Source organism: Osmerus eperlanus, chromosome 2 (assembly GCF_963692335.1).
Source record: "Osmerus eperlanus chromosome 2, fOsmEpe2.1, whole genome shotgun sequence".
NCBI lineage: Eukaryota > Metazoa > Chordata > Actinopteri > Osmeriformes > Osmeridae > Osmerus > Osmerus eperlanus.
The window spans coordinates 6,232,345-6,257,949 of record NC_085019.1 but is presented as its reverse complement, the minus strand read 5'-3'; the positions used below and the strand labels follow the sequence as shown (position 1 = coordinate 6,257,949).

The following is a 25,605-nucleotide window of genomic DNA, read 5'->3' as shown; positions in this document are numbered from 1 at the left end:
TGACCTGTTTTTATTAAAGACCAGGGGATAGGAACAAGGTTGAATAAGGTCAATTTGACCACTTTGTTGAGAATTTAACCACCTCACTTTGAATTTAACCTCTTTATTGCTGCTTTGATACTTTTTCATTTGGTATTTTTGCTTGGTACCTCTCCATCGGTACTGTTAAACGATTGGTTGCTTGCGTGTCACTCGTAGCACGCTCCATAATCAAGGGACATGATTGGCTGTTTATGATCCAGGGAGGAAGCAGGCTTGGCGTTCGTTCAAACTTTGCGTCTTCATTATGTGCTTTCCTGGCATTTTGCATTTAATGCACTTAAGTGAAAATATCGAAAGATTTTCATATTGCTATTGATGGTGTCCATTGTGGTACATATATTTATGGACCTAACTGTATCTCATTTAATGGCTGTTATCAGGCCAAGAGAGTCTCCATCAGGTCACCTTCTTCAATCACAAACCCTTTTTTTGTACAAGGGTGTCTATGTCACATAGTTTTGACAGGGAAATATAAAATAATATTAATAAGAATGATGGTGATAATGCCAGGCCTAATAAAAGTAATGGAGGTGATTATGACTGGGATTATGACTCAGTTGGCAATGAAGGCCATTATCTCTATTGCAGTTTAATTGCGTCTAACGCACTAAGAGCATGATTGAATCCAGACTGTTCATCAACCCCATTCAGCTGTTCCCTCTTGAACATAATTGCATATTGTCTTTTTTCTCCTGTTTTGACTTTGCAAGTCATCAAAAAGAGCGACACAATTACCCAGAAGCCTCCGCTCTCTGAGTGTGGATGTGTCCCACCAGCAACACAGAAAGCGTCATAGCGTGTGTGTGTGTGTACCGAAGGGTACGTGTGTGAATGCGTGTGCAATGAATTTGTAAGATCCTCATGTCTTTAGCTACCTGTTTTTTGCACAAAATCAACAACAAAAAAGCGATTGCTGGGATTCTGACAAATTCCACAGGGATGAAAGAGCCACGGTGTGCTACATTATGTGATAGACATCATGTGATTATTATGTGACAGATAACACAGCACTCATTAGCTGGTAACCATCAGTGGCTGGTGTGGGCAAACTCCTCAGAGGAGTCAGGAGTAGGGAGTACAGACAGAGACCAGAAGCAGTGTTCAACTGGAACTAGTGTAATCGTTCCAGATTGTTCCAGCAATACAAGTCATGGATTATATTGGTCAACTGAGTGCATATTCCGCTTTGCTGTATGTCTCATTCAGGCATGGTGGCTTGCCTGTGAGGGGAGGAGGGGTGATTCTGAGTGTAAGGAGGGAAAGAGTTTGAGAGTGCTTCAATAAATTGCTGTTTTTCTTTTCGGAGAAATACATAGCAAAATGGATTATGGCCATTGGAGTTTTGAAAGGTATTTGAAACATGAAAATGTTCTGAGCACATTTTCTGTTCAAAGCAAAAATAAATAAAAAGCAGGAATGGGGGATAAAAAACTAGTAAAGCCTCATAGGCTTGGAGCCAAGTGGCTGGGGTCCAAATGATAGCTTGAGGTATGCCAAACACGATGGCAGCCTAATATCTCTGTCCACAAACACACACACCTTTCTCATCCAACTCTTTGATTTGTGCTACTTTGCATATCTTCTGTTTTCCGTCCTTACTGCAAACCACCCCCATCCTTCTATTCATTTCTCCTTATCTTTCTTTCTCTCTCTCACACACACACACACACACACACACAAACACACACACTCCTTGTCTCTCTCTTCCTCTCTCTCTCTTATACACTCCTGTCTCTGTGCCAGTCTGCATACCTTCCTTTCAACTCAAACCTGAAGAGATACACTGTCCCTCCTCCCTCCAACAGCTCTCTTCTCTCTCTTCTCCTCTCTTCTTCGCTCTTCCTCTCCTCCCTCCCTCTGTCTAAAGCGTTCTGTCACTTTTTGTCAATTAGCGAACCTGACAGGCTGCTCCATCTGCCCCTCCTCTCTCTCTCTCTCTCTCTCTCTCTCTCTCTCTCTCTCTCTCTCTCTCTCTCTCTCTCTCTCTCTCTCTCTCTCTATTTCTCTCTCTTCCTCTATTTCTCTCTTCCTCTAATTCTCTCTTCTGCTCTCGCAAAAATTATTCTGAGGTTTCCCAGGGGCTGTATACGATTCTGCTTTTTTGTTTTGTTTTAGTGGAAGTGAAAATGTGATCCTGCTCAGTAATTGAATGGCAGGCTGTATGAGTGTCTGCTTGAAGACCAGGTTTTATAGGGATGGAAGACTTTGAGAAGAAGAAGAACTGGATCTCGCTCTCTACAGCAGACTCAGTCCCCCCTCCCTTCTGATTCACCAGGCTTAAATGTACCCTGTAGGTGCTGTTCTATATCCAGCTCTCCTTTGTCCTTCCAAGCTGCTGCTGGGATGAGGCTGGGGTGGAAGCTAGATAGGGCTGAGGCTGAGGCTGGGGCTTGATCTGGGGCTGGGGCTGAGGCTAGATCTGGGTCTTGGGCTGGAACTAGATCTGGGGCTGGAACATGGCAAAAGGTAAGGGCTGAGGCCGAGACTGGGGCATGGAAAAAGGCTAGCGTTGGAGCTAGAGTTGGTGGTGAGGCTGGGGTGGAGCTAAGACTGGAGCTGGGGCTGTGGTGGGGGTTGAGGCTGGGGCTGATGCTGTGGTGGAGTGTGTGTGTGCTGCATGCAAGCTGTGATCCGCTGTCATTCTTCGGCTGATGCCGTACGTGTGTGTGTGTGTGTGTGAAGGGGTGCTGTGGCGTCAGCAGTCTGTACTAAGACCCTGCTCACGTCTCCTGCAGTAGCAGCACTACCTTCCCTTGTCCTGCCCAGATTAATGGCTGAATGAGCTTTGCGATGCCCAGCGGTGCCCCTCTCGCCGCCCCAACGGCAGGCATGCTGAAAGCGAGCGGGCTGGCATTATCGGGCACAGCCAGACCACGCTGTGAAAGGGGATTACGCCACCAAATCGTCACGCTCACAAACACCACGGCGACGCAGGGAGGGAGACAAAAAACAACAACCCCAGTCTCCTAGCTGCGATAAAGACAACCAAACAAACCCCCTTCCCTTTCTCTCTTCGAATCTCCGAAAAATGTCTTGTTTAAACAAAGGATGTTTTTTTTCTTCTTCTCTCACGGTAAATGAATTGGCATAAATGAACTTGCTTATTAATCACGACAGGAAAGAGGGAGGGAGGGGTGGAGAGAGAGCGACAGAGGGGAGACAGAATGAAAGAGGACTTAATAATTAGCGGCCTCCTTCTCGGCTAAGAGAGCTCCACCTCCTGATCTTGTGTTGTTATTATTTGCTCTCTCTCTCTCTCTCTCTCTCTCTCTCTCTCTCTCTCTCTCTCTCTCTCTCTCTCTCTCTCTCTCTCTCTCTCTCTCTCTCATGCTCTCTCTCATGCTCTCTCTCTCTCTCTCTCTCTCTCTCTCTCTCTCTCTCTCTCTCTGTCCGTCCCTCTCCATCTTTCTCTCTGTTCCCTTAATTATGATGGTGGCATGCCGAGTCTCCCCTCCCAGATCAGGTTCTAAGGCCATCTTCAGCCCCCCCCCCCCCTCGCTCCAGAGGGCGCTCACAGAAAACCAGGCTCCCGGCAAGCCACGTTGGCCCAGCAGCCCTGCATTCGACGCTCCCGTCTCATTTCGTTGGCGCAGGACCCCACGGAGCTACGCAGGCACCGGCACTATCGCCGGGCATCCTGCGGGCGTGCCGGCACAAACAGGCCTCTGTTTCATTTCGCTAGCGGTGCTGTGTCTTTACCGCGCCCTCCTTCCCTGGGCTCCGCTTGGGAGCGGGCCGAGACAGGCGCAGGGAAGGGAAGGAGAGGCACACGGTCACCTGCACAGCTCACTGTTTCACCAAGGTCACCGGTGTTTGGACACGACAGGCTCTCACTGTCTTTCTTTGTCTGTCTGTCCATCCGTCCAATCACGTGCCGGCTCTCCTGCTCTCGTTCCCTCCTGCTGGTGATGAATATAGGGTATCATCAGCATCTCCAATGTGGTTATTTCTGGAGTCTGTGGGCGGAGGGGAGGAGATGGGAAGGACTCGGGGCCAAGGTGGCTGGGCCAAACTGCTCGTTACATGGCCAACATTGCATAATAGACCCAGTTCTTCTTGTGTATTAGCTTTCCTCTTTGCTTGAGGTAGTTTAAAAGGAATGAAAATCCCTGAACTGACAGCTTTAAGAAAAATAACGAGTTGTCTTAAGTCAGGTGATAGCGAAAGAGATCTGATATCTACTTTGGACGTTGAATTGTTTCCTTCGTTGTTTGTGGTTTCTCCTAGCTTGTTGTGTGCAGGGTTGCAAAGGGGCGGAACATTTCCGGTAAATTGTGTGTCCAGCCTCAGCTGGGATGGGCTGGAGATGTCTTCCAGATGGGTTTGTTATCACAGGCCTAGGTGCTACGGCTTAGCGCTCCCTCGTCCACTTGACCTTCGACCCCTCGAGGCAGGCACCAGACAGACCCCCCTCAGTCCTCAGTCATAGTAAAGTCAGGCCTGAAACATATTCTCACGAGACAACAAGCTAACCACTGCGAAAGGGACTCCTATTTTTGGGTTCAAATCCAGATTTTCATTCATTATCATCCTTGCGACTGACCATTTTAGACCCGAGTAAGGATGGCAGTTATGCCAAGGACGGCTAGTTGTGTTTTGTATTCACCCAGTGCCTGCTGCATGGGACCTAAAGGATGAGAGGCTATCTACTGCACTGACAGCTTGCCCAAATGTGTTGCTGCTGTCCTGTCTCATCAATCCTCTTATTCTCTCTCCCCCTCCCTCCCTCGGCTCTCTCTCTCCCCCTCTTTCCCTCGGGGCTCTCTCTCTCTTTCTCTTTCTCTCCCTCGGATCTCTCTCTCTTTCTCTCTGTCTCTCTCTCTCTCTCTCTCTCTCTCTCTCTCTCTCTCTTCTCTCTCTCTCTCTCTCTCTCTCTCTCTCTCTCTCTCTCTCTCTCTCTTTCTCTCAGCAGCCCCAGGGTATCCTCGATTCTCAGGGAGTCTGGCCCACACTTTCCTTCCCATGAGTCACTTGGATCACCATGCCAACAGCGGAGTCCTCTATGGGCAGCACCGTTTCTATGACACCCAAAAAGGTGAAACTACAAACAGATTAAAATTTAATCAGGCAGTAATACGACATTAAAATCTAATTGATGTAACACAGGATGATGTAATTTGATTTTGGATATTGATATGTGGAAGCCCATAGGGATGGAGATACTATCTGAAGGTTAAGATAATCAAATTTGGTCATTTCATATTTATTTTCTGTCTCCTGAGTAATGTATTTGTCTTCCTTCATCCTCCAGAGAACTTCTATCTCCGAAGCCTTCCTTCTCAGCCACCTCTCATCTCTGCCAATCACAGCCTCCCACCCATCTCCAGGGCTGGGCCGGGACACCCCCAGGGGTCCTGTAGTAGGGACAGGGACCCTGGGGGGGGTGCCAGCCTACATAAGGGTCTGAAGGAGGGGGCGGTGGAGAGGGGAGGGGTGCCTAGCTCCAAGGACAAGGAAAGACCCAGCAGCAAACAGGAGGCCAAGGAGAGGCAGCACCACAACCTCCACCCGGCGCAGCCCACACACCACCACCACCCCCACCAGCAGCACCCCCAGTACCCCCAGCACCCAGTCCCCCTGGATGAGGTCAACAGTCAGGCTCTGGAGAGGCACAAAGCTGCCCTGGCCATGGAGTACAAGGAGCACCCCCAGCCCATGGGCAAGCCCCTCAGCGCCTGCCTGCTCAACGGCAAGATGCAGAACGGAGACCCAGGACCCGGGGCCAAGGCCCCCATGTCCATCTGCGGGGGAGAGGGGCCGGGCCGGGGGGCGATGGGGGGAGGAGGCAGCCAGGTGAGACACATGGGAGCGGGCGGGCCGGGCCGCTGCACCAAGGAGGGCGTCATCGGCGAGATGAGGATCAGCGAGCAGCCTTCCGACTGCCAGGAGAGGGGCCAGACGCTCCACCACTCGCTCTCCTACTCCGTGGCCCCGCCCCTCCACATGGGCTCCGGCGCCGGGGCGGCCCACTCGCACCCTCACCCCCACCCCCACCCTCACGCCCACCCCCACCCGGGGGGCTTCCACTGCCTGCAGCTCCACCCCAGCCACCCGCACCACCCCCACCACTCCCATCACGCACACCACCACCCAGACTTTTTTTGCCCGCCTCCGCCTGGGCCTCTGACCAACCCCCCCCCACACGAGAGAGTGGCGGCCAGTGGGGGGCGGGACCCCAAGGTGACGGGCCCTACGTTTGTACCGTCTGTAGGGCACTTAGGGGACAAATCTGGGGGGTCCTTCCAGCTGGGCAACCCCGACTGTCAGAGGGTGGGGGTTGGAGGTGGGGGTGGAAGTGCCAAGGATAAGGCAATGGAAAAGAGTGGTGGTCACCCCGGTAACTGGCATAGAAAGCAACAACAACAGCAGCAGCAGCAACCGCAACCACAGCCCCAGCAACAGCAGAACCCATACAGAAAGGCAGAGAAGGCCCCAGACTGGATGCAGGCTCACCATCACCACCTCCAGCAGCCCCAGCCTCAACCCCAGCCCCAGCCTCACCCCCAGCAGCACCAGGTGGTCCGCTCCCGCAGTGCCGAGTGTGTCAACAGCGGTGTGGACTCGGAGGTGTTCCGGCCTTCTCTGCCACAGGGGGCCAAGGCCGGCCACTCCGTCCCCCACTCAGTCAACACCTCCCCCTACAGAGACTGCTCCCACCCGGGCCTCCCGCCAAACTCCTCCCCTCTGGGGGCGAACAGCATGGCCCAGCACGGCGGGGGTCCCGCCCCCGGGCCCGGGCCTGGGTCTGGCCCGGGGTCTGGGCCCGGGGGGAGCTGCTCCTTACAGAGAGACGGTCAGAAGGTGGCCAGGATCCGGCATCAGCAGCACGGCCGGCCCGGCCTGGACGCCGCCCCCCCGGCCGAGCTGAACCAGGGCCCCAGCAGCCAGGACCTGAAGAGGAAGCTGGACATGTCTCCCTACGGCTACAGCAACGGCGGCCACCACGCCCAGCAGCCCCCGGTGCCCCCCTGGGCCATGAGGCCCCCCCACCACGTCCATTCGGTGGAGGAGCAGCGGAAGGCCTACATGGAGTCCCTGGGCGGAGGGGGGGGCGGGGGCGGAGGGGGAGGGAGCAGCAGGCAGCACCCGCAGCAGCAGCCTAGCATGGGCCTCCCCCCTCCCCAGCCCGCGCCTCCTCCCCCGCCCCGCCAGGAGCCCCAGGGCCCCCCCCAGGGCGAGAGCAGCGCCATGAAGAGCCTGCTCAAGTACAGCAGCCAGCAGCAGCCCCTGCTGCTCTCCCAGAAGAGCCCGTTCGGGGGCCTGGGCAGCCTCAAGTCGGGCCTGGCGGGGGGCAGCTGTGCCCTGCAGGGCTCCAAACAGGCCCTGCCCACCAGGAAGGCTCAGGGGAACGACGGCGAGCGCTCGGACTGCGGAGGGAGGGGCCGGGAGATGGGCGAGGCGGGCCACGGCGAGGGCGAGGTGCGACAGCCGCCGGTGGGCATCGCGGTCGCCGTGGCCAGGCAGAGGGAGCCACCCTGTCGCCCGGCCGACGGCCACCCCAGCAGCAGGCAAGGGAGGGTGCACCCCTCCATGAAAGGTGAGGGGGAGCGAGGCAGCGGGAGGAGGGGGGTGGAGGGTGGAGAGGACGGGGGCGGGGTCTGGAGGTCCCCGGGGGCGTTGCTATTGGAAACAGAGGAGCAGGGAGGCAGAGCTCAGATTGTTGATCTACAACCCCTGGAAGACGTGGCTGATGAAAAATAAACCGCAGGCTTGGCCAGGGCCTAAAGTAGAAGCAGCTTATTTGACTAAACAGTTAAAGGGCAGCGTGGGGACAGCAGGCTTCGGGAGAGGGAAGAACAGGAGTGGGCTCCTGGGGTGCTGGAGAAACCGAAGTGTGCAGTTCCACTGAGGAGAGGTAGCCACACTCTGGCACTGGAGGGGTTGGGGCGGGGTGTGGGGGGGGAGGCAGGTCAGGGAGGGGTTAAGAGAGGGGGACAGGGAGGAGAGGGAGTTGGGTGAGAGTTGGGAGAGAGGGAGGGGGAGTTGAGAGGGAAGGGGAGGAAGTTGAGAGAGAGAGGGAAATGGAGTTGGGAGGAGGGTTCACAAGGGGAGGACAATGCACGTGTTAACTGCTAAGCGAATGTTTGTCTCCCAGGACCACCCCGCTCCATGTACCCTTCGGACCCCGCCGGAGAGGAGGAGAGGAAGAGGATGAGTGGAGAACAGATGGGCCTCACCTGTCTGGATAGAGATAGAGAAGCATACATCCGGTAACCCCCCACTCCTCACACCACACACACACACACACACACACTCAGTGGTTAGTTCATGTTTACAATGTGTCTGCGTAGCATTTGTAACTTCGGACATTCTGTCTACATTACAGTTTATTTTTACCAGACGCTGTTATCCAGAGCAAAACAGAAGCATGCAGAAAATCAAGGATCAGAAGCGCATTCTGTAGTTCTAAAATGATTTTCGTGGCTAGCGTCAAGGAACCGTATGTGTTTACCAGACACAGTACAAAATAACCGTCTCATTTCAGGGATAACAAGGACAGAGTGGAATTCGCCAGGATCCATCCCTCCAACAGTTGTCACGGTGAGCTCACCTCTCACCTCATGGTGCCGGGCGGGACCTCCCTTCAGTCTGGCCAATTAGGAGACGCCGCCGCTGCACATGCCCATTCCACTCATCACCATTGGATGCCCAGGACTGGAAGCCCCTCCCTCTGGATGACTGGGCATTCTTATGGTGAGAGAATTCCTTAGTTTCTATGACAGTAAAAGCTTGCACTGTAGAACAAGTTTGACTTTTTTTTTTTTTTTTGGGGGGGGGGTGTAAATATGTAATGTTAATGTCGAATGTAAATAATATTCCTGTTAATGTATATCCCTGCTATATATATATGCTGTAAATCTATACTAGATGGGTGTGCTTATTTGGAGTTGCATTGATGTCAGTCTTTGTATCAATGCAGGAATTGGACACTCAGCTCTGCACCAGAATCTCCCTCCTGGCTTCTCAGCTGCCATGCCAGGCCCTCTGCAGCCTGTCCTGCCCCTGCCCCAGGACCCCTCCGCCCAGCTGGTAGTGCTGCCCACGGAGCCAGCTGCCCACCCTGCCAGCCATCACCTGGGTACGACACAGCACTCTCACCCCCTAATCCTCACAACCTTCACATTCAGACTCCCCCCCCCCCGATTCCCCTCGTCTGTTCCCTCTCGTCTCTCACCCTCCTACTGGCTTCTGGGAGCTGTTGTTATATCGAAGCGGCATGGTGCGTTTCGGCCTCTGCTGGGTGCCTCAGAATAGGCCTGTGTAGTTGATGAGTTTCCTGGTAATGTTTTTCTACTGTCTCCTTCTTTCACAGATGCGCACACACAGACACACACATACACACACACACGTACACACACACGTACACACACATCCCACTCCAACCATTTCCTGCTCACCACCTGCTCCGCCCCCGCAGGGATGGGCCCCTGGATGGGTCAGGGTACTCATCCAAAACCATATGTAGACACACACACACACACACATACAACCCCAAACACACACTCACACACACACACACACGCATACACAACAAACACACAGCATAAGAAGAGAGGGGAGGGAGGGAAAAATCTCTCTCCTTCTTTAAGTCTATGCAGGCTCCTATTCGGCAAACAGGCTGTGAAATTTAATTAGCTCTCTATCCTCAGTGGCATGTTTCCTTCCGCGCTCCACAGGAGTTGCAGTGGAGAGGGGAAGTGCATCTACAAAACCCTTCCCCGGGGAAACATTAGCTTAGCTGGGTTAATGTCTCAGAACAAAGGTCTGTGGTGCATCAGGGAGCCAGGGGTTGGAGGGAAGGGTCAGCCTGGACATGCACATTAATGAGCACTGTGTGTGTGTGTGTGTGTGTGTGTGTGTGTGTGTGTGTGTGTGTGTGTGTGTGTGTGTGTGTGTGTGTGTGTGTGTGTGTGTGTGTGTGTGTGTGTGTGTGTGTGTGTGTGTGTGTGTGTGTGTGTGTGTGAAATATGGAAAAGGAGAAAAACACATTGAGTCAGCCCGGCGTGGGCTGTGTCCCAGTGTCATAGTGAATGTGCTCTGCTGCCTCTCACCCGCATCTTGTTCCTGTTTCCTGTTAAGCCAGGGCAGGGAAACGGGTGTCCCTCGGTACATGGGAACCAGACCCCCACCCCCTCACCCCCCCTCTGGCCCACAGTCATGTCCTGTGGTTAGGATAGGGGGGAGGAACTTTTGGCGGGATTGGGGTTCGGGGCGGCTGGGGGGTTCACCCCAGTACATGGACGTCTATGTATGTCCAGTGAGCGGTCTGCAATATGACCTCATGGCTAAGATCATGATCATCATTTTATTTGTCATTGTTGTCGGAGCTCTGAAATTCCGGAGTATTCTCAGGATAGTCTTTATGAGACACTGTTCTATTCAGAGAGTCGGGGGGGGCTGGAGAGAGCGTGGGATTGCTGGTGTTAGGGGGGGCCGTGTTCTCAGCATAAACAGCCTTTGTGGGAGAGAGTATCGTGTTCAGTGTGTCCATTATCTGTGATGAAGGGTTAATACAAACAATCATGTTCACAGAATTGATACATGTGTGGGCTCGGCTGCCCCCCCCCCCCCCCCCCTCTTTGTGAGCGTTTGTGTGCGCGTGCATGCATCTTTGTATGATAATATGTGTGTGGGAGATGTGCGTCTGTGTACATCCAAGTGTGTGTGTGTATGCATACCAGGCAGTGGGTGCTGATCCCCTCCTCTCTCTCATTAGATGTGATGGAGCAGCCAGGGCTGTGGCCCCCTGTGTACGGAGCCCGAGGGCCCCCCTCCCACATGCAGCATCCTGCTGTGTACTCCCGCTCCCCGTTTCTACGGCAACAGGAGCTCTACGCTCTCCAGCAGCACCAGCATCAGCAGCTCCAGCACCAACATCAGCACCAGGCCCAGCACCAGGTCCACCAGGCCCACCAGGCCCAGCACCAGGTCCACCAGGCCCAGCCCCAGCCCCAGGCCCAGCATAGGACTGCACACACCATGGAGCTCCAGCACAGAGCCTTGCACAACCAGGTAACACACTCGCACTGACGGACTGACGGACGGACGGACACAGCAGATGGTTAACAGAGAGAGAGAGACAGACAGACAGAGAGAGAGACAGAGAGAGACATAGAGAGACATAGAGAGACAGAGAGAGAGAGAGAGAGAGAGAGAGAGAAGAGAGAGAGAGAGAGAGAGAGAGAGAGAGAGAGAGAGAGAGAGGGAGGGAGGGAGGGAGGGAGGGAGGGAGGGAGGGAGGGAGGGAGGGAGGGAGGGACGGAGGGACGGAGGGACGGACGGACGGACGGACGGGCAGAAAGACAGACAGACAGACAGACAGACAGACAGGCGGGCAGAAAAACAGACAGACAGACAGACAGACAAGCGGGCAGAAAAACAGACAGACAGACAGACAGACAGACAAGCGGGCAGAAAAACAGACAGACAGACAGACAGACAGACAGACAGACAGGCGGGCAGAAAAACAGACAGACAGACAGACAGACAGACAAGCGGGCAGAAAAACAGACAGACAGACAGACAGACAAGCGGGCAGAAAAACAGACAGACAGACAGACAGACAAGCGGGCAGAAAAACAGACAGACAGACAGACAAGCGGGCAGAAAAACAGACAGACAGACAGACAGACAGACAGACAAGCGGGCAGAAAAACAGACAGACAGACAGACAGACAGACAAGCGGGCAGAAAAACAGACAGACAGACAGACAGACAGACAGACAAGCGGGCAGAAAAACAGACAGACAGACAGACAGACAGACAGACAAGCGGGCAGAAAAACAGACAGACAGACAGACAGACAGACAAGCGGGCAGAAAAACAGACAGACAGACAGACAGACAGACAGACAGACAAGCGGGCAGAAAAACAGACAGACAGACAGACAGACAGACAGACAAGCGGGCAGAAAAACAGACAGACAGACAGACAGACAGACAGACAAGCGGGCAGAAAAACAGACAGACAGACAGACAGACAGACAAGCGGGCAGAAAAACAGACAGACAGACAGACAGACAGACAGACAAGCGGGCAGAAAAACAGACAGACAGACAGACAGACAGACAGACAAGCGGGCAGAAAAACAGACAGACAGACAGACAGACAGACAGACAAGCGGGCAGAAAAACAGACAGACAGACAGACAGACAGACAAGCGGGCAGAAAAACAGACAGACAGACAGACAGACAGACAGACAGACAAGCGGGCAGAAAAACAGACAGACAGACAGACAGACAAGCGGGCAGAAAAACAGACAGACAGACAGACAGACAGACAGACAAGCGGGCAGAAAAACAGACAGACAGACAGACAGACAGACAGACAAGCGGGCAGAAAAACAGACAGACAGACAGACAGACAGACAGACAAGCGGGCAGAAAAACAGACAGACAGACAGACAGACAAGCGGGCAGAAAAACAGACAGACAGACAGACAGACAGACAAGCGGGCAGAAAAACAGACAGACAGACAGACAAGCGGGCAGAAAAACAGACAGACAGACAGACAAGCGGGCAGAAAAACAGACAGACAGACAGACAAGCGGGCAGAAAAACAGACAGACAGACAGACAAGCGGGCAGAAAAACAGACAGACAGACAGACAGACAGACAAGCGGGCAGAAAAACAGACAGACAGACAGACAGACAGACAGACAAGCGGGCAGAAAAACAGACAGACAGACAGACAGACAGACAAGCGGGCAGAAAAACAGACAGGCAGACAGATGGAATGTTCAGTGGTAGATAGGTAAAGTGCATAAACAAGAACTCCTCGAAACGTATATTTTGAAAGATTGCCATGACAACTTTGGCTGCATTCTGGTCCAGTAAATGAATGGTGAGTCAGCAGAAACACGGTTGCACCAACGCTATGCAGTCACAGCACCATGCTACTAGCCTATTCTTAGCTTGTCCAACATTATTCCAGGATTTGCTGATTCTCCCACTGGGAAGAAGTAAGGCTCAATAAAGGTTGTGATGCAAACTGCTGGGTCTGTTATTGCACATAGCAGAGTCGATATACACAGGGCACCAAGGTGAATTAATGCCTTTCTCAGCTCTATGTAGGTATCACATCACACCAATACTGATAGAGCTGTTCTGTCAATCAGCAGGACTCTCCAGACAAGTTTCATTAGCTGGGAAAGAGACACATGGACACATGTGTCTCACACATGTTCCACACATGTTCCACTCTCACGGTGGATTCTGATCCCGATATTCCCCTCTCAATCTGTCTTCCTCCTCCTCCCCTCCCAGATGCAGAAGAGACCAGAGGAGCCCTCCGCGGAGTTGGAGGAGTTGCTTTCAGAGCCTCGGGCCTCCAAACCTGCCAAGCCCTACTCCTACAACCCCCCCACCAGGAACTCCTCCCCCCCGGGGGCCTGCGCCGCCCACCTGTCCCCCTGCTGCCAGTCCCCGTCCCTGCGGCCGCACCCCAAGAGCACCCCCTCCACGCCCTGTCCCGCCCCCAGCCCCGCCGCCGCAGCCCCGCGCTCCCCCGCCATCAGCCCCGCCCCCCCTCAGTTGCCCAAGGCCGCCGAATCCCAAGACAAGAGAGGGGAGGGCCAGCCCCGGCAGGACTACCCACGATCCCTTGAGCCGGGTGAGATTGAAGACACACACACACCGACACGTACGCACACACACAGACAACCGATTCTCACAGAGAAGCAGACTGTTGGCAGAGCTATTCAGCTGTCTGTCATTGATTTAAGGAGCGTCTGTAGGGTTGAGTCCTCTCAGCTCTGCTCGGCTCCTCAGAGACTGATGAGATTCCTGATAGGTCTGACACAGCAAGAGCGAAGGCAAATACACATCAGCGTCTACACTAGCAACAGCCCCCTCGTCCTCTGGTAATTGGTGGAGCCGCTCCGGTTAATGATCTTTCTCTTTGTCTCTGTGCTGCTGGGTGGTTAGCTTTGGCTCCCGCTCTGCGGACTGACTAGCCCCTGACTGACAGAGCAGGAGCTGTAGAAAATGGCTGCCAGGCTGGCTGGGCTGCCCAGCCCTGTCACCTTGATAATGATGGTGGAACACCTCGCTCCAAGCCCCCACCCGCCACCCACCTCCAACCCCCTCCAGGCCCACACCCTCTTTATCATCATTAACGCCTGGCTAACAGCCTGGCTGTGGCTGAGGAGAGGTGCAGCCTTGCTCCACTCTCGCACGCATTCCTGCTTCTTTCCGCTGGCCTGAGATCAAGGCAACATGCCACTTACATCACTTCCTCTTTCACGGCCTCTCCTAAGACTGGGGAGTGAAGTTTTGGGAGGTTCCTCCGTGCATGGTCTTTTAACTGCCGGACACTTCTTCAGGAGATAGTGTCAGAGGAAGAAGTCAAAGTTTGCCAAATTCAAAGAGAGGAAGAAGGAGAGGAGAAAGTTGGACAGAATGAGATCATCTTCTGGTTTGGGAGAAACTTGAATGCTTTTCTGTTTTCTGTTCTCTTTGGGTAAATCTAACCTCTGTCTTTAACCATTTCCCCCAGACCTGCCACCTGGATACACCTACCCCGCCATCACCATGGGTTACAGGAACGGCCCCTCCTCCCAGGACGTACGATTGGCCGAGCCGGCTGACCTGGAGGCGGTACAAGCAGAGCCTTCGGAGCATGCTCCCCAGTCCCTCTCCAACCTGGGGGAGGGGCTAGAGTGCCAAGCCGTCGTTAGGCCACTCCCAGAATCCCAACAGGAAGTCGAGGAGGAAGAGGCGTTAGCGGAAGCCGGGATCGAGCAGAGGGAAGAGGTGAAAGAGGGTGTGACGGCAGGTGGCTGTGCGCCTCCGGAGCAGGGGCCCGAGCAGGCTCCAGGGGAAGAGGAGGAGGTGCTGGTGTGTCCTCCCGCGGAGAGCCCGGTCTGTGAGACAGCCGCGTGCCCCCTCCCCCTGCCTGTGGAGCAGCCCGACCTGACCAGACCTGACCCTGTCATAACCCTGGAGGAGGAGGAGGAGGAGGAGGAGGAGGAGGAGAAAGAACAGGACGAGCAGGTGGAGAAGGGTCTAGAAAAGGAGGGCCTGGAGGCCAAGGGGACATCCAACCATGAGCTAGACCAGGGAACTGTCATCGACCTGGACCCAGACCCCCAGCCTGAAGACGCTCCCGAGGATGCAGAGGGGGAGCAGGAGGAGACCCCTGACAGCCAATCAGCGGAGCCCGTGTGCCTTTCTCTCTCCCCCTCCCCCGTGCCCTCCCCGCGCCCGGACCAAGGCCTGGTCGCAGCCCCCCACAAGCCCCCTGTTCACTGCTACTGGAGCCTGGAGCTGCTGATCGCTGCCGCCTTCTGTACGGACGTGCCTCCCTTTCCCATGCTGCCCTGCAGCGCCCGGCCGGCCTGCGGGAGCCGGTCCCAGGCCGCCCCCCACCACGGCATGGAGCTGCTGAGCGAGCTGGCCGACCTGGAGCTGCAGCAGCGCCGACGCGCCACCGGGGGCAGCCAGGGTGAGCAGAGTGCGGAAGCTGGGGGGGCGTTTTAGCGCCGCATTATGTATTAACGTGCACTTAGAAACACACTCAGAACTATTAGCGGCGAGCGCACTCTTCACTTCCGGCGTATTCCCTCCTGTCCTCCCGTCCACTGAGGCGCTCTCCTCCCTCTTTCCCGAACCGGCCCTCTGGCCTAGCCTCCGTCTCTTATCTCTCCTCCCTGATCCTCCCCCGTCCCCCTTCCCTCCCCGTCGCTCTGGCCTCTGGTGGATCCTAACACCTCCCCAGAGAAACTGCCACTAGTTTCTGTGCTTTCCTCTGTTAAGGGTGCGTCTTCCTGAAAGACGGCACTAATGATAGAGTGGCCTCCAGAGAGAGAGAGAGAGAGAGAGAGAGAGAGAGAGAGAGAGAGAGTGAGAAACAGAGATCGAGAGATAGAAAGAGAGGGAGAGAGACGGAGAGAAAGAGAGGGAGGGGGAGAGAGAGAAAGAGACGAAAAAGAGAGGCAACATCAGGCCTTTACTGCCTCCCTCTCTACTCTCTCCTATCCTCAGGGAACTGTCTCCCTGCCTGTTTCTTTATATCGCTACTGTTTGATCACACACACACACACAATTTTCTCCTTCTATTTTTACAAAACAGAAAAAAAAACATTGCAATTTGCCCCCTTTCCCCCTGAACATAGAGTGTTGCTGAAAGTTAGTGTGTAATCACAAAAGCAGTCAATGTTTTCAGGACCCTGGAGCATTGCCTGCCTAATTAGACCCCATTGTTTTAAAGTGCCTCTTAAAAGCTTCCCTGTTTTTCAAAGCATCGTTGGGTTGTTTTTTCATCCTCCGCACACAAAAATGTTTTGTGTTTACCCCAGCATCTTAATGCATTTAACTGGTCCCAAAAGATACTTCTATAAAAAGGATATCATCAACCGATTTGAGCAACGATGTTGGTGAAATCTTGGAGGTTTTAAGTTCTATTCACTCAAAAAAATCAGTGTTTTGGAATTACGGTATTTGGGAACATTTGCTAAGCGTGTGTATAGCTCGATCTGGCAGTGTTTGAGTGTTGGTTTTTGACAGAGCCAGTCGTGCCCTCCATAACTAGGCCACATGGTCATATTTTGGAGCTCCTCTGGCACATTAGTGGGTGAGAGGAGCCAGCCCAGTGCCAAGGGGAAGATCGGGGGGGGGGGGGGGGGGGGGGTAGTGGGATGGAGTGATGGAGGCGGAGAGGTGGAAAGGGCTTGAGTGATGAAGTGATAAAAAGCATAGGGAAGTGGAGGGGTGGAGGAGCCTAGAGAGATGGACCGAGGGTAGAGAGAGAGTAATGCTGGGGTAGAGCGATGCAGGTTGGGAGAGATGGAGGGGTGGGCAGAGAAAGGGAAGCTCAGGTCCAGATGGCCACTTTCCCAGCAGCATCTGTGTAGTCCACCCTGACATGACCTCTGAGTGGGCCTGCTTTTCAACCCCTCGTGCTAGCGTCGCATCGAAACTTGACATGCAATAGACAACTGCAAACACACTAAAACGCACATTTCTGTGTGAATCCCACTCAAACCACTCAAAAGACACCCCCCCCCTCAACACACACACATAAAAGAGAGGCCAGACGGGACATATCTGAACATCTGTCAGTCACACACATGTTCCAGATATGTCGAGATCAGTACTGACACTGTTCTGGTGTTGCATGTGACAGGGGAGGAGCTGTTGACCTTCGACCTGCAGAGTCTGGCTACCCTGGCCGCGGCCCGCGCCCTGGAGCTGAGCTCCCAGGAGGGCGCCGATGCTGGCGCCGGGCGCAGCGGCCCCGCCCGCCGAACCCTCAACCTGCGCAGGAAATGCAGCTGGACCCCACGCAACGAGCCGGTAAGACCACATCTACGGTGTCTCCTTCCAGCTCACTAAACACACAGGACAACACAGTGGCGGGGGGAGAATGTAGCCTCACTCTAGCTGTTGTAGAAACCGAGATTATGACTAACTCCATGAATGGTGTTGGTGGTCTACCAGGCGTGCCCGGCGAAGGGTGGCATGGAGACAATGGACGGGCCAGAGCTGGCCATGCGGGTGAAGCTGGCGGAGATCCAGCGGCGCTACAAGGAGAAACAGAGGGAGCTGGCCAAGCTACAGCGGAAGCATGACCACCAGTGAGCATGTCTTTATTCACCTCATCCCCCCCCCCCCTCCCTCGCCCCCTCTCCCTCCCTCCTCTTCCTTTCGCTGCCCCTAATCGACAACCCCTTTGCCGCCTCCAGAAAAAGATTGGCGAAACAAAACAAACGCTAAGGCCCGTGGCTTCCCTTTTCTCAAAGAGGAGTTCTTGCTTATTAGGGCCCAGCCTTGTGTGCGTTTTTAAACATAGTGTGTGTGTGTGTGTACAGGAAAGAGGAAACCCCCCGCAGCCCAGCACGCCGAGGACCCGGGCGACCCAGGAAACGTAAATCCACCCCTGCCACCGGCCCCGTTTCCTCTTCAGACAGCCAAAGGAAAGTCAAGTAAGTGTCCTGATGTTCACATCCTTGACCTAGCCAGTTTTAGCCTGGCCTAGCCTGACCTAGCCTGTTTTAGCCTGGCCTAGCCTGACCTAGCCTGTTTTAGCCTGGCCTAGCCTGACCTAGCCTGTTTTAGCCTGGCCTAGCCTGACCTAGCCTGTTTTAGCCTGGCCTAGCCTGACCTAGCCTGTTTTAGCCTGTCCTAGCTTAGCCTAGCCTGGCCTAGCCTGTTTTAGCCTGTCCTAGCTTAGCCTAGCCTGGCCTAGCCTGTCCTAGCTTGGCCTAGCCGAGTCGACCCGATCCCAGCCTAGCCTGGTCGAGTCTACTAGTCTCGTGTTCCCTGACCTAGCCTTGTGTAGACTGTTCTAGCCTAGCCTAGCCTAGCTTAGTCTACGCTAGCCTAGCCCAGCCTGGTCCAGCCTGGCGTAGCCCATGCTGCTGTTTCCTGGCAAGGGTCCAGTGTGATGCTGATAAGCTCCCCTATCACTGGCATTCAGAAGACTGGCTCTCAGAGCACAAACAGGAAATGGGAGAACTCTGCTGACCCCGTCAAGGAAGTCCACTTGAACCCAATCTTAACCTAATCAGCACTAGAACTGAATTGTATTACTGTGTGATCTGTGTCAGTGGTGCATGTGTGTGCGCGAGGGCGCATTTGTACCGCCTCGTGCTTGTATTTATTCCATGTGTGTTCCTCATATCTCTGAGTGCCTCTTTGTGACTGTGCGCCCCTGTGTGTGTGTGTTCGTGCGTGCGCGCGCGCGTGTGTCTCAGTGAGTTTCCGCCCAGCTAATCCTAAGCCTGAATGGCATGACTGTGTGTGCGGGGCTGGGGGGCCACTGGTGGGCTGCCGGTTGTGAGGGCTGGGGGATGACAGGCGAAGGCTGTAATTAGAGTACTGTGAATTCTCCTGTAATCTGCCCGAGCACCAGGAATGTGACACAGGCCTGCCATTAAGCCACAGGGTCACTGGGGGTCGGCCAGGGGGACCAGGTCAGCCACACAGGCCAAACAGTCACATAGAGGGACTGACATCAAGGGATTTGGTGGCGATTTTGGTGTGTGCGTGCGAGTTCATGCATGTGTGTTTTTGTGTGTGTGTGTGTGCGTGCGTGCGTGCATGCATCCTGCGGGTTTCAAATGGTAATGACAATGACTACAGCTGTGTGCAACAGCTCGCTGGAGGTCGCCGGATGGGGGGGGTTTGTTGTCAATCTTCAATTAGTCCTGTCATCAGTGGCCACGCTAGGGCCTTGGAGGGGCTCAGTGGCACCCAACCCCTCCATAACCCCCCCCACCCCCCCACTTCCAGTTCTGGGCAGCGGTCCATGGTGTTCCCAGCTGTCCCACTGAGATGTCACCTCCACTCTCCTTCCGCCCGTGTGCCCCTTGCCCCCACGGCAGGCCGGGCAGAGGAGCGCGGCGCGGCCGGGCCGGGACGCTGATGTCGTGTGACAGTGACACCCCGAACGAAAAGGGCGCCAGGCCAGAGCGCCACGGCGGAGTCGGTGGGGGTGTGGGGGATGTCCAGCAGTCCTCCAGCTCCACAGTCCACTCGGGTCTGTGTAAACGGTGCGCAGTGACGGCATGCCCTGCGATGAGTAATGTTGTTGGATGGGGAAGCATACAGGCTGAGGTAGATTGGCCCCGTGTAGCTAACTCGGGGCTGGGGGGGGGGGGGGGGGAGGGGGGTTATGTAAAAGCCTGTGCTGTACCTGTCACTCACTGGGATGCACAAGCTGACGCTCCCGGCTTTGATGGGGGGGCAGTGGGTCAGTGGGTAACAGCACAGCCCCCTCTCCTGCAGCCCCGGCCCAGGCCGCCAGCAGGAACTGTCTGTGTGTGTGTCTGTCTGTGTGTGTGTGTGTGTCTGTCTGTGTGTGTGTGTGTGTCTGTCTGTGTGTGTGTCTGTGTGTGTGTCTGTGTGTGTGTGTTCTAATACAGTAAGTGTGCGTGTGTGCTTGGATGCGCGTGTTAGGGTTTCCATCCATCTGTTTCCCCCGGCTCGCGTTCCTGCGTGTGCCTCAGCGCGTCTGCGCGCGTCTGCGCGCGTGCATGCGCGTTGTTTGTGTCGCGCGGTTCATTCCCGTGGGCAGAAATGCCGGCTCCTTTGTGGGCGCCGTTCCTAGTGGCGAGGGTGGGGGGGAGGGGGGGGTAGAGGGCTGCTACGGAACAGCAGACCCTGCTAATCAATTCAGTTTAATTAGTCAGCGTGAGCCCCCCGCCCCCCCCACCCCCAGAGGGGAGGAGCCTCTGTCATATTGTGTTTGTCGGCGGCGCGGGGCGGTCGGGGTCTGCCTCTACCGGGGGCAGCTCTCACTTCACAGCCACCTCTGCCACTCGCCTGTCAGTCAGCAGGCAGACAGCCTCGCGTCATGTCTGGACCACGCCCCTCCGCCCCCCCTACCTACCCCCCCCCCCCAGCATCCCTCCCTCGCTCGCTCGCTCGCTCCACGCTGCTATTGCTGATGCACGCCAGCACCCTTGAACGAGGCATTCTCGGGCGTACGCACACACACACACAAACGCAAACAGGACTCGAGCAGCACTCTGGGTCACACACTACGCAGCGTTCTGAGCACAGCGCACGCACACGCTAATTATGTTTGGTAAAGTCGGCTGTACAGTGAACCGCTGAAGAACGTTGAAAGGCTTGCCAGCGATCTGGCACTCCGATTACGGCAGTGCTCGCTGAATGTGACTGATGGCATTCTAAGGCCTATGCACACAGTAGGAGAGGGGAAGTTAATCTTTTGTTTGAGTATGGCCTGGCTTGCATCTGTGTGGTCCGTGGGCAGCTTTCCAGGGGAAATTCAAGGGCATTTGGAGCAGGCTGTGATGCTGCACTCTGTGGGGGGATGAGTTGCACTGATATGGAAATGCTGGTTGGAGAGCTATGATATTCACAGAGAACAATGGAACTGCATACAAATGCAATGCCTTCAAACCATCCACTGGATCCCTTCAAAGCTCTCTGTGCTCCGTGGGGCAGGGGGGGTGGGGGGGGGGGGGGGGGGGACTCCCTTGATGAAGCATCCCGGCTTCTTATCCCACACTGCCCTCAAACAATCCCAGGTTTGCTGTTAGATCCCAATTTTTCAAGCGTGTGGTCGGAGGACCGGGCTTCTCGGTTTTTTTTTCCATTCCTGTTCATCAGAGGAAGAAAGGGGAGTTATTAGAACCCACAGAGAGGTGACTCAACCCCCCCTCTGATCTCTCCTTTTTTTCCCTCTCCTCTTTCATGCCTCCACTATTCTTTCTTTTAATGAATGCCTCTCCCTTGTTTTGACTGGCAGGTCTATAGGGGCGGGGCTTGCTCTGTCGCCGGAGGACCTGGAAGGGGGCGGGGACACCCAGAGGAGGAAGAAGAAGCTGTCCAATCGGGGCTTCGAGGGCCTCGGAGCAGCACAGGTCAGGGTCCCCTCGTCCTCTTGTCTTTGTCCTCCATCCCTCCTCTTTGTTTCTTTGTGTTTGATCGTTTTTTCTTTGTGTTTGATCGTTTTTTCCTTTTTTCGTCACACACTAATTAGGGTCTACCCTGGAGAGAGTCCGAGTCCCAGGCTCTCCATGTTCATATCGGTTTCATTCTTCTGTTTGTTTGTTTCTCTCCGCGTGCTCTGTTTCTGTCGCCGCCCGGCTATGTCTGGGGATGTAACTCTCTTCCCTCCCTCCCTCCCTCCCTCTATCTCTCTATCTCTCTCTTTTTCTTTCTTTCTCCCTTCCTCCCTCTTCCTCTCTTTGCCTCCCTCCTCTCTCTCTCTCTCTCCTTCTCTCTCTCTCTCCTTCTCTCTCTCTCTCTCTCTCTCTCTCTCTCTCTCTCTCTCTCTCTCTCTCTCTCTCTCTCTCTCTCTCTCTCTCTCTCTCTCTCTCTCTCTCTCTCTCTCTCTCTCTCTCTTTGCCCCTCTCAGATCAAAGGACAGAGCTGCAGAAAGAGTAGTCTTCACGGCGTCCTCGGCTCGAAGCTGGCCAATGACATGTCCCAGCTCAAGCAGAAGGGGAAGAGGACTCTGACGGGGCCAGGGCCCCGGGAGAAGGAGGCCTCCCCGCCCCGCTCCGCCCCCAAGCATGGCCACAGGCAGGGCGTCCCCAAGGTGGAGTGCAGGCGAGAGTCTGGAGGTCAGAGTGACACAGGTAGATATGTCAACAGCACCATTGTACTCCGCTCCGCCTCAGGCTCTGTTGACGCCAGCACATGCAGATCAGCTTGGCGCAGAGTGGTTCTTAGTTTTCAAATGGAATAGGCGACGCCGGCACTTTGAGGCCTGCATGGAGCTAAAACTGTTCTGATGTTTAAAATTCAGACGAGACCTGCTGTAGTCCTGTGTGGGCTCTTTTCTCTACCCACCAGCCAGTAGAGACTAGCTGGGACCAACACGATAGCCCCAGCAGAAAGAAGAATCTTTGTTTTTGATCTGTTTTCGATCAAAACTCTCTCAAAAACGATCAAAACGATTTTCACTATTGCAATTTAGTGAAGCGCATCAGTGAATCAGGGAGCGTGTCGATGAATATCAGAACACGGAACCCCACCGCACATCTTGTTTCACTCCTATGAATGTGTGACTGCCGCAAGCCGTGGCCCAGGTAGGAGAAGTGACTGTGCGCTCCCTTCTCCGCCCTCCTCCCAGCAGCTAGTGCAGACAGCGGTGGGGCCCAGGACGGCTGGACGGGATCCATGCTGATGATGCGGCGAGGGCGGAGGAAGGGCTCCGGGCCTCTGGCTCAGGGATCCGCCAGGCTGACGCAACCCCGGGCCAGGGTCCTCCGAGGCAGACGGCAGGAGGTGACGGAGGAGGGCGAGACGAGCCCCGCCGAGAGCGATTCATCTGATCAGGGTGAGCGGGGGAAGGGTCAGAGGTCAGGGGTCAGGGGTCGGGGGGGGGGTCAAAGTAAGGGGGACGGGAGTTTCCTGTTCTGCTGGGAACGCCCACTCTCCCCCGGCAGGTTAGGCACACTGTAAACAGGCACACGACTATCCCACCTCGGTGTGTAGTAAACCCATGATTCTTATTCTTATTTTTATATATATTTTATTTTATATTTAAATTTTTGTATTCTTAGATTGTTCAGTTCTTAGAAATAGTTAAACTTTTGTTTAAATATATGTTTAATGTTTTGCACCTCCCTGCCACAGTCAATTTTGTGTTTGTAAAACATACATGGCGAATAAACCGAATTCTGATTCTGATGATCTCGAGCTGAGCTGAACCGCAGCTTCTTCGGCCCGATTCGTCTGTTGCCGCACGCGAGACGAGCTGTAAACCAATAACGACTCGAGTCCGATTGCATTGGCAGTTTACCCAGGAATTGAAAAACAAACCGTACACTCGTCAATGCGCGGAAGGCCGCCACTTGATCCCTGTGTGAGTTTTGTTAATTTGTTAATTACTCCGAAAGTGATCCCCCCCCCGCGTCAGCGTTCAGAGGTGAGTGAGAAGGTGTTGATGAATGTCTCGTCAAATGACAAGTGTGCGGGCGTCGCGCCGACACCCGACACCCCTGCGCCCCGGGCAGCGGCCGGCTCGTCGGAGCGAGACGCGCGGACGCAGCTGTGGACAGCTGCCGGTGAGAGGCTGTGACAGGGCCCGGAGACGAGCAGGCTGCACCGCGGAGCAGCCAGAGGCCACAGACACACTCTCACTCACTCATGCACGCGCGGGCGCGCATGCAGACGTACAGACACATGCACGCACACAACCGTACACGCACACACACAGCCAATTTAACCGTACACACACGCCACAGGCGCAAACACGCACTCGGGCACAAACGCGCGCGCACGCAACCGTACACATTGACACTCACTTAGAGGAGAAATACTCCAGCCACACTTGTAAGGACTAGCATGGCCAATAAAACGCTCCAACAAAACACATCATATTTCATTTTAGTGAATGCTTATTTGCTCGACTACAGGAAGAAAACCAGATAAGAAGGCGGTTTCAAAATGTCAGGGTAGAGAACACAAAGTCCTTCTCTGAGTTGTTTCAAAAACTAGAATCTTTGATTGAATTAGTATGTTGAAAATGTTAATTTGAGCACAGACAGTACTGTATGTTAACTGAGTTTGCTAACGTTATTCTGCTTGTGCTGTATTTTGTTTTCTTCAGACGAGGAGGATGAGGAAGGCAGTTATGACAGTGATGAAGGACAAGACATCAAAGTCCAACCCCCTAGAGACGTGTCATCAAGCCTGACTCTGACTGGTCCGTCTCCCTCCTCTGTCGTGAAGCTGGAAGCCAATCAGAAAGCCAGGAACAAGAAGGAGAGGCAGGAGCTGTACGGTACGAGACCAGCCTGAATATCCTACGCGACACCACCTACCACCTATCACCAATGGCTCTGGCCTAAATCACTTTCTGCGATTCCTCATTGGTTCTCCCAGGGTCCCATAGTCTGTCTGGAGCCGAGGGGGATGTGAAGGTGAGGAAGAAGGCCCCCTGTAGGCTCAGCACGGGTACTGCAGCCAAGAAGCCCTCCGAGGACCAGGAGGGGGTGAAGAGAGGCCGCGGACCCCGGCTCCAGGAGCCCCGCTGGGGGAGTCTGGGCACCAGAGGCAGCCTCTACCGCAGGGGCATGGGCCTAGCCACCTTCCCCTCCACCAGCGAGCGGCTGAAGAGGGCCACTCGCAAGAGCACCATGCTAAGGGGCCCCATCAACAAGGTTAGCATGTCCAGGCAGAGGAGATCTGGATCAGACATTGGTCATGTGACTGAACCAACTGTAGTGAAAGAGTCAACTGGCACACGTGAATACTGTCTGCAGAGTTCACATGGAACTACTACAAAAAAAACATCAACGTTTTTTATTGTAGTCGTAGATTTCACAACTTTACACGGGATTGTTTCTGGAGACACAACCGCCCTTCCCAGAAGCAGTATCAGTTTCAACATGGCTGAGAAACATCAGTACAGTACAATAATAAAATGCTTATAAAAACCTCGATCTTACTCAATCCTCAACATTGCGTAACTGCTGTAGATTGCTGCCAACTCCTCTATAGCCTTGCACTTGTTTGGATGATTCATAGCTCGAGATCTCTACACACACACCCACGCAAACACACACACACACAAAGCTGTGCCCAAACTCACAAACACACACACTCAAACATACACACACACACACACACACACACAAAAGCCACTCACACACACACTCACAAACATACACACACTCTCATGCCCTTCATTGTATGTTTCCACAGAGGAGAAGTTGCTGGTCCAGTGGAGGCGGAGCCGGGGGCGGGGTCCAGTCCCCACACAGTCAGGAAACTGACCTCCGGGGTAGGAGGAGCCGCAACAAAGAGGTAACCAATCACCGTCTCTCAACCCGTCCCCAGACTACTCCCCCTTTACTCATGCAGATCCATCAGAATTTGTTTTCCACGTAGTAAAATAGAATTCCTAGATACGACACCTTGAGGTTCACCACTTGAGACGTTCCGAAATGCACTTAGCACATTTGACTTTCCCGCCCCCTGCTGACAAATAGGTGGCGGGTGGTGAGGGGGAGTGCGATGGAGTGGGGGGGGGGGGCTGGGTGGATAACACCTTCTGCTGCAGATAAGTGAAACAACAATGTCAGAGAAAGCTGCTACCTCTGGGGAACATTTACGAGTACTGCGAAGCCTTGTCCTGTT

The 25,605-nt window shown here is 54.4% G+C and overlaps 1 protein-coding gene across 1 annotated transcript in view; it reads left to right on the top strand.

Annotated features, from left to right (window-relative positions):
• LOC134034270 (BAH and coiled-coil domain-containing protein 1) overlaps window positions 1-25,605 on the top strand; it is a 65,447-nt gene that overhangs the window by 32,558 nt on the left and 7,284 nt on the right. Inside the window, exons 4-20 of the mRNA XM_062478689.1 lie at window positions 4,952-5,077; window positions 5,294-7,579; window positions 8,138-8,252; window positions 8,528-8,736; window positions 8,963-9,121; window positions 10,760-11,055; window positions 13,309-13,654; window positions 14,540-15,487; window positions 17,168-17,337; window positions 17,482-17,618; window positions 17,853-17,966; window positions 21,260-21,374; window positions 21,872-22,094; window positions 22,592-22,798; window positions 24,074-24,247; window positions 24,349-24,626; window positions 25,171-25,352. Coding sequence (XP_062334673.1) covers window positions 4,952-5,077; window positions 5,294-7,579; window positions 8,138-8,252; window positions 8,528-8,736; window positions 8,963-9,121; window positions 10,760-11,055; window positions 13,309-13,654; window positions 14,540-15,487; window positions 17,168-17,337; window positions 17,482-17,618; window positions 17,853-17,966; window positions 21,260-21,374; window positions 21,872-22,094; window positions 22,592-22,798; window positions 24,074-24,247; window positions 24,349-24,626; window positions 25,171-25,352 — 6,085 coding nt within the window. The remainder of the gene's footprint in view (window positions 1-4,951; window positions 5,078-5,293; window positions 7,580-8,137; window positions 8,253-8,527; window positions 8,737-8,962; window positions 9,122-10,759; window positions 11,056-13,308; window positions 13,655-14,539; window positions 15,488-17,167; window positions 17,338-17,481; window positions 17,619-17,852; window positions 17,967-21,259; window positions 21,375-21,871; window positions 22,095-22,591; window positions 22,799-24,073; window positions 24,248-24,348; window positions 24,627-25,170; window positions 25,353-25,605) is intronic.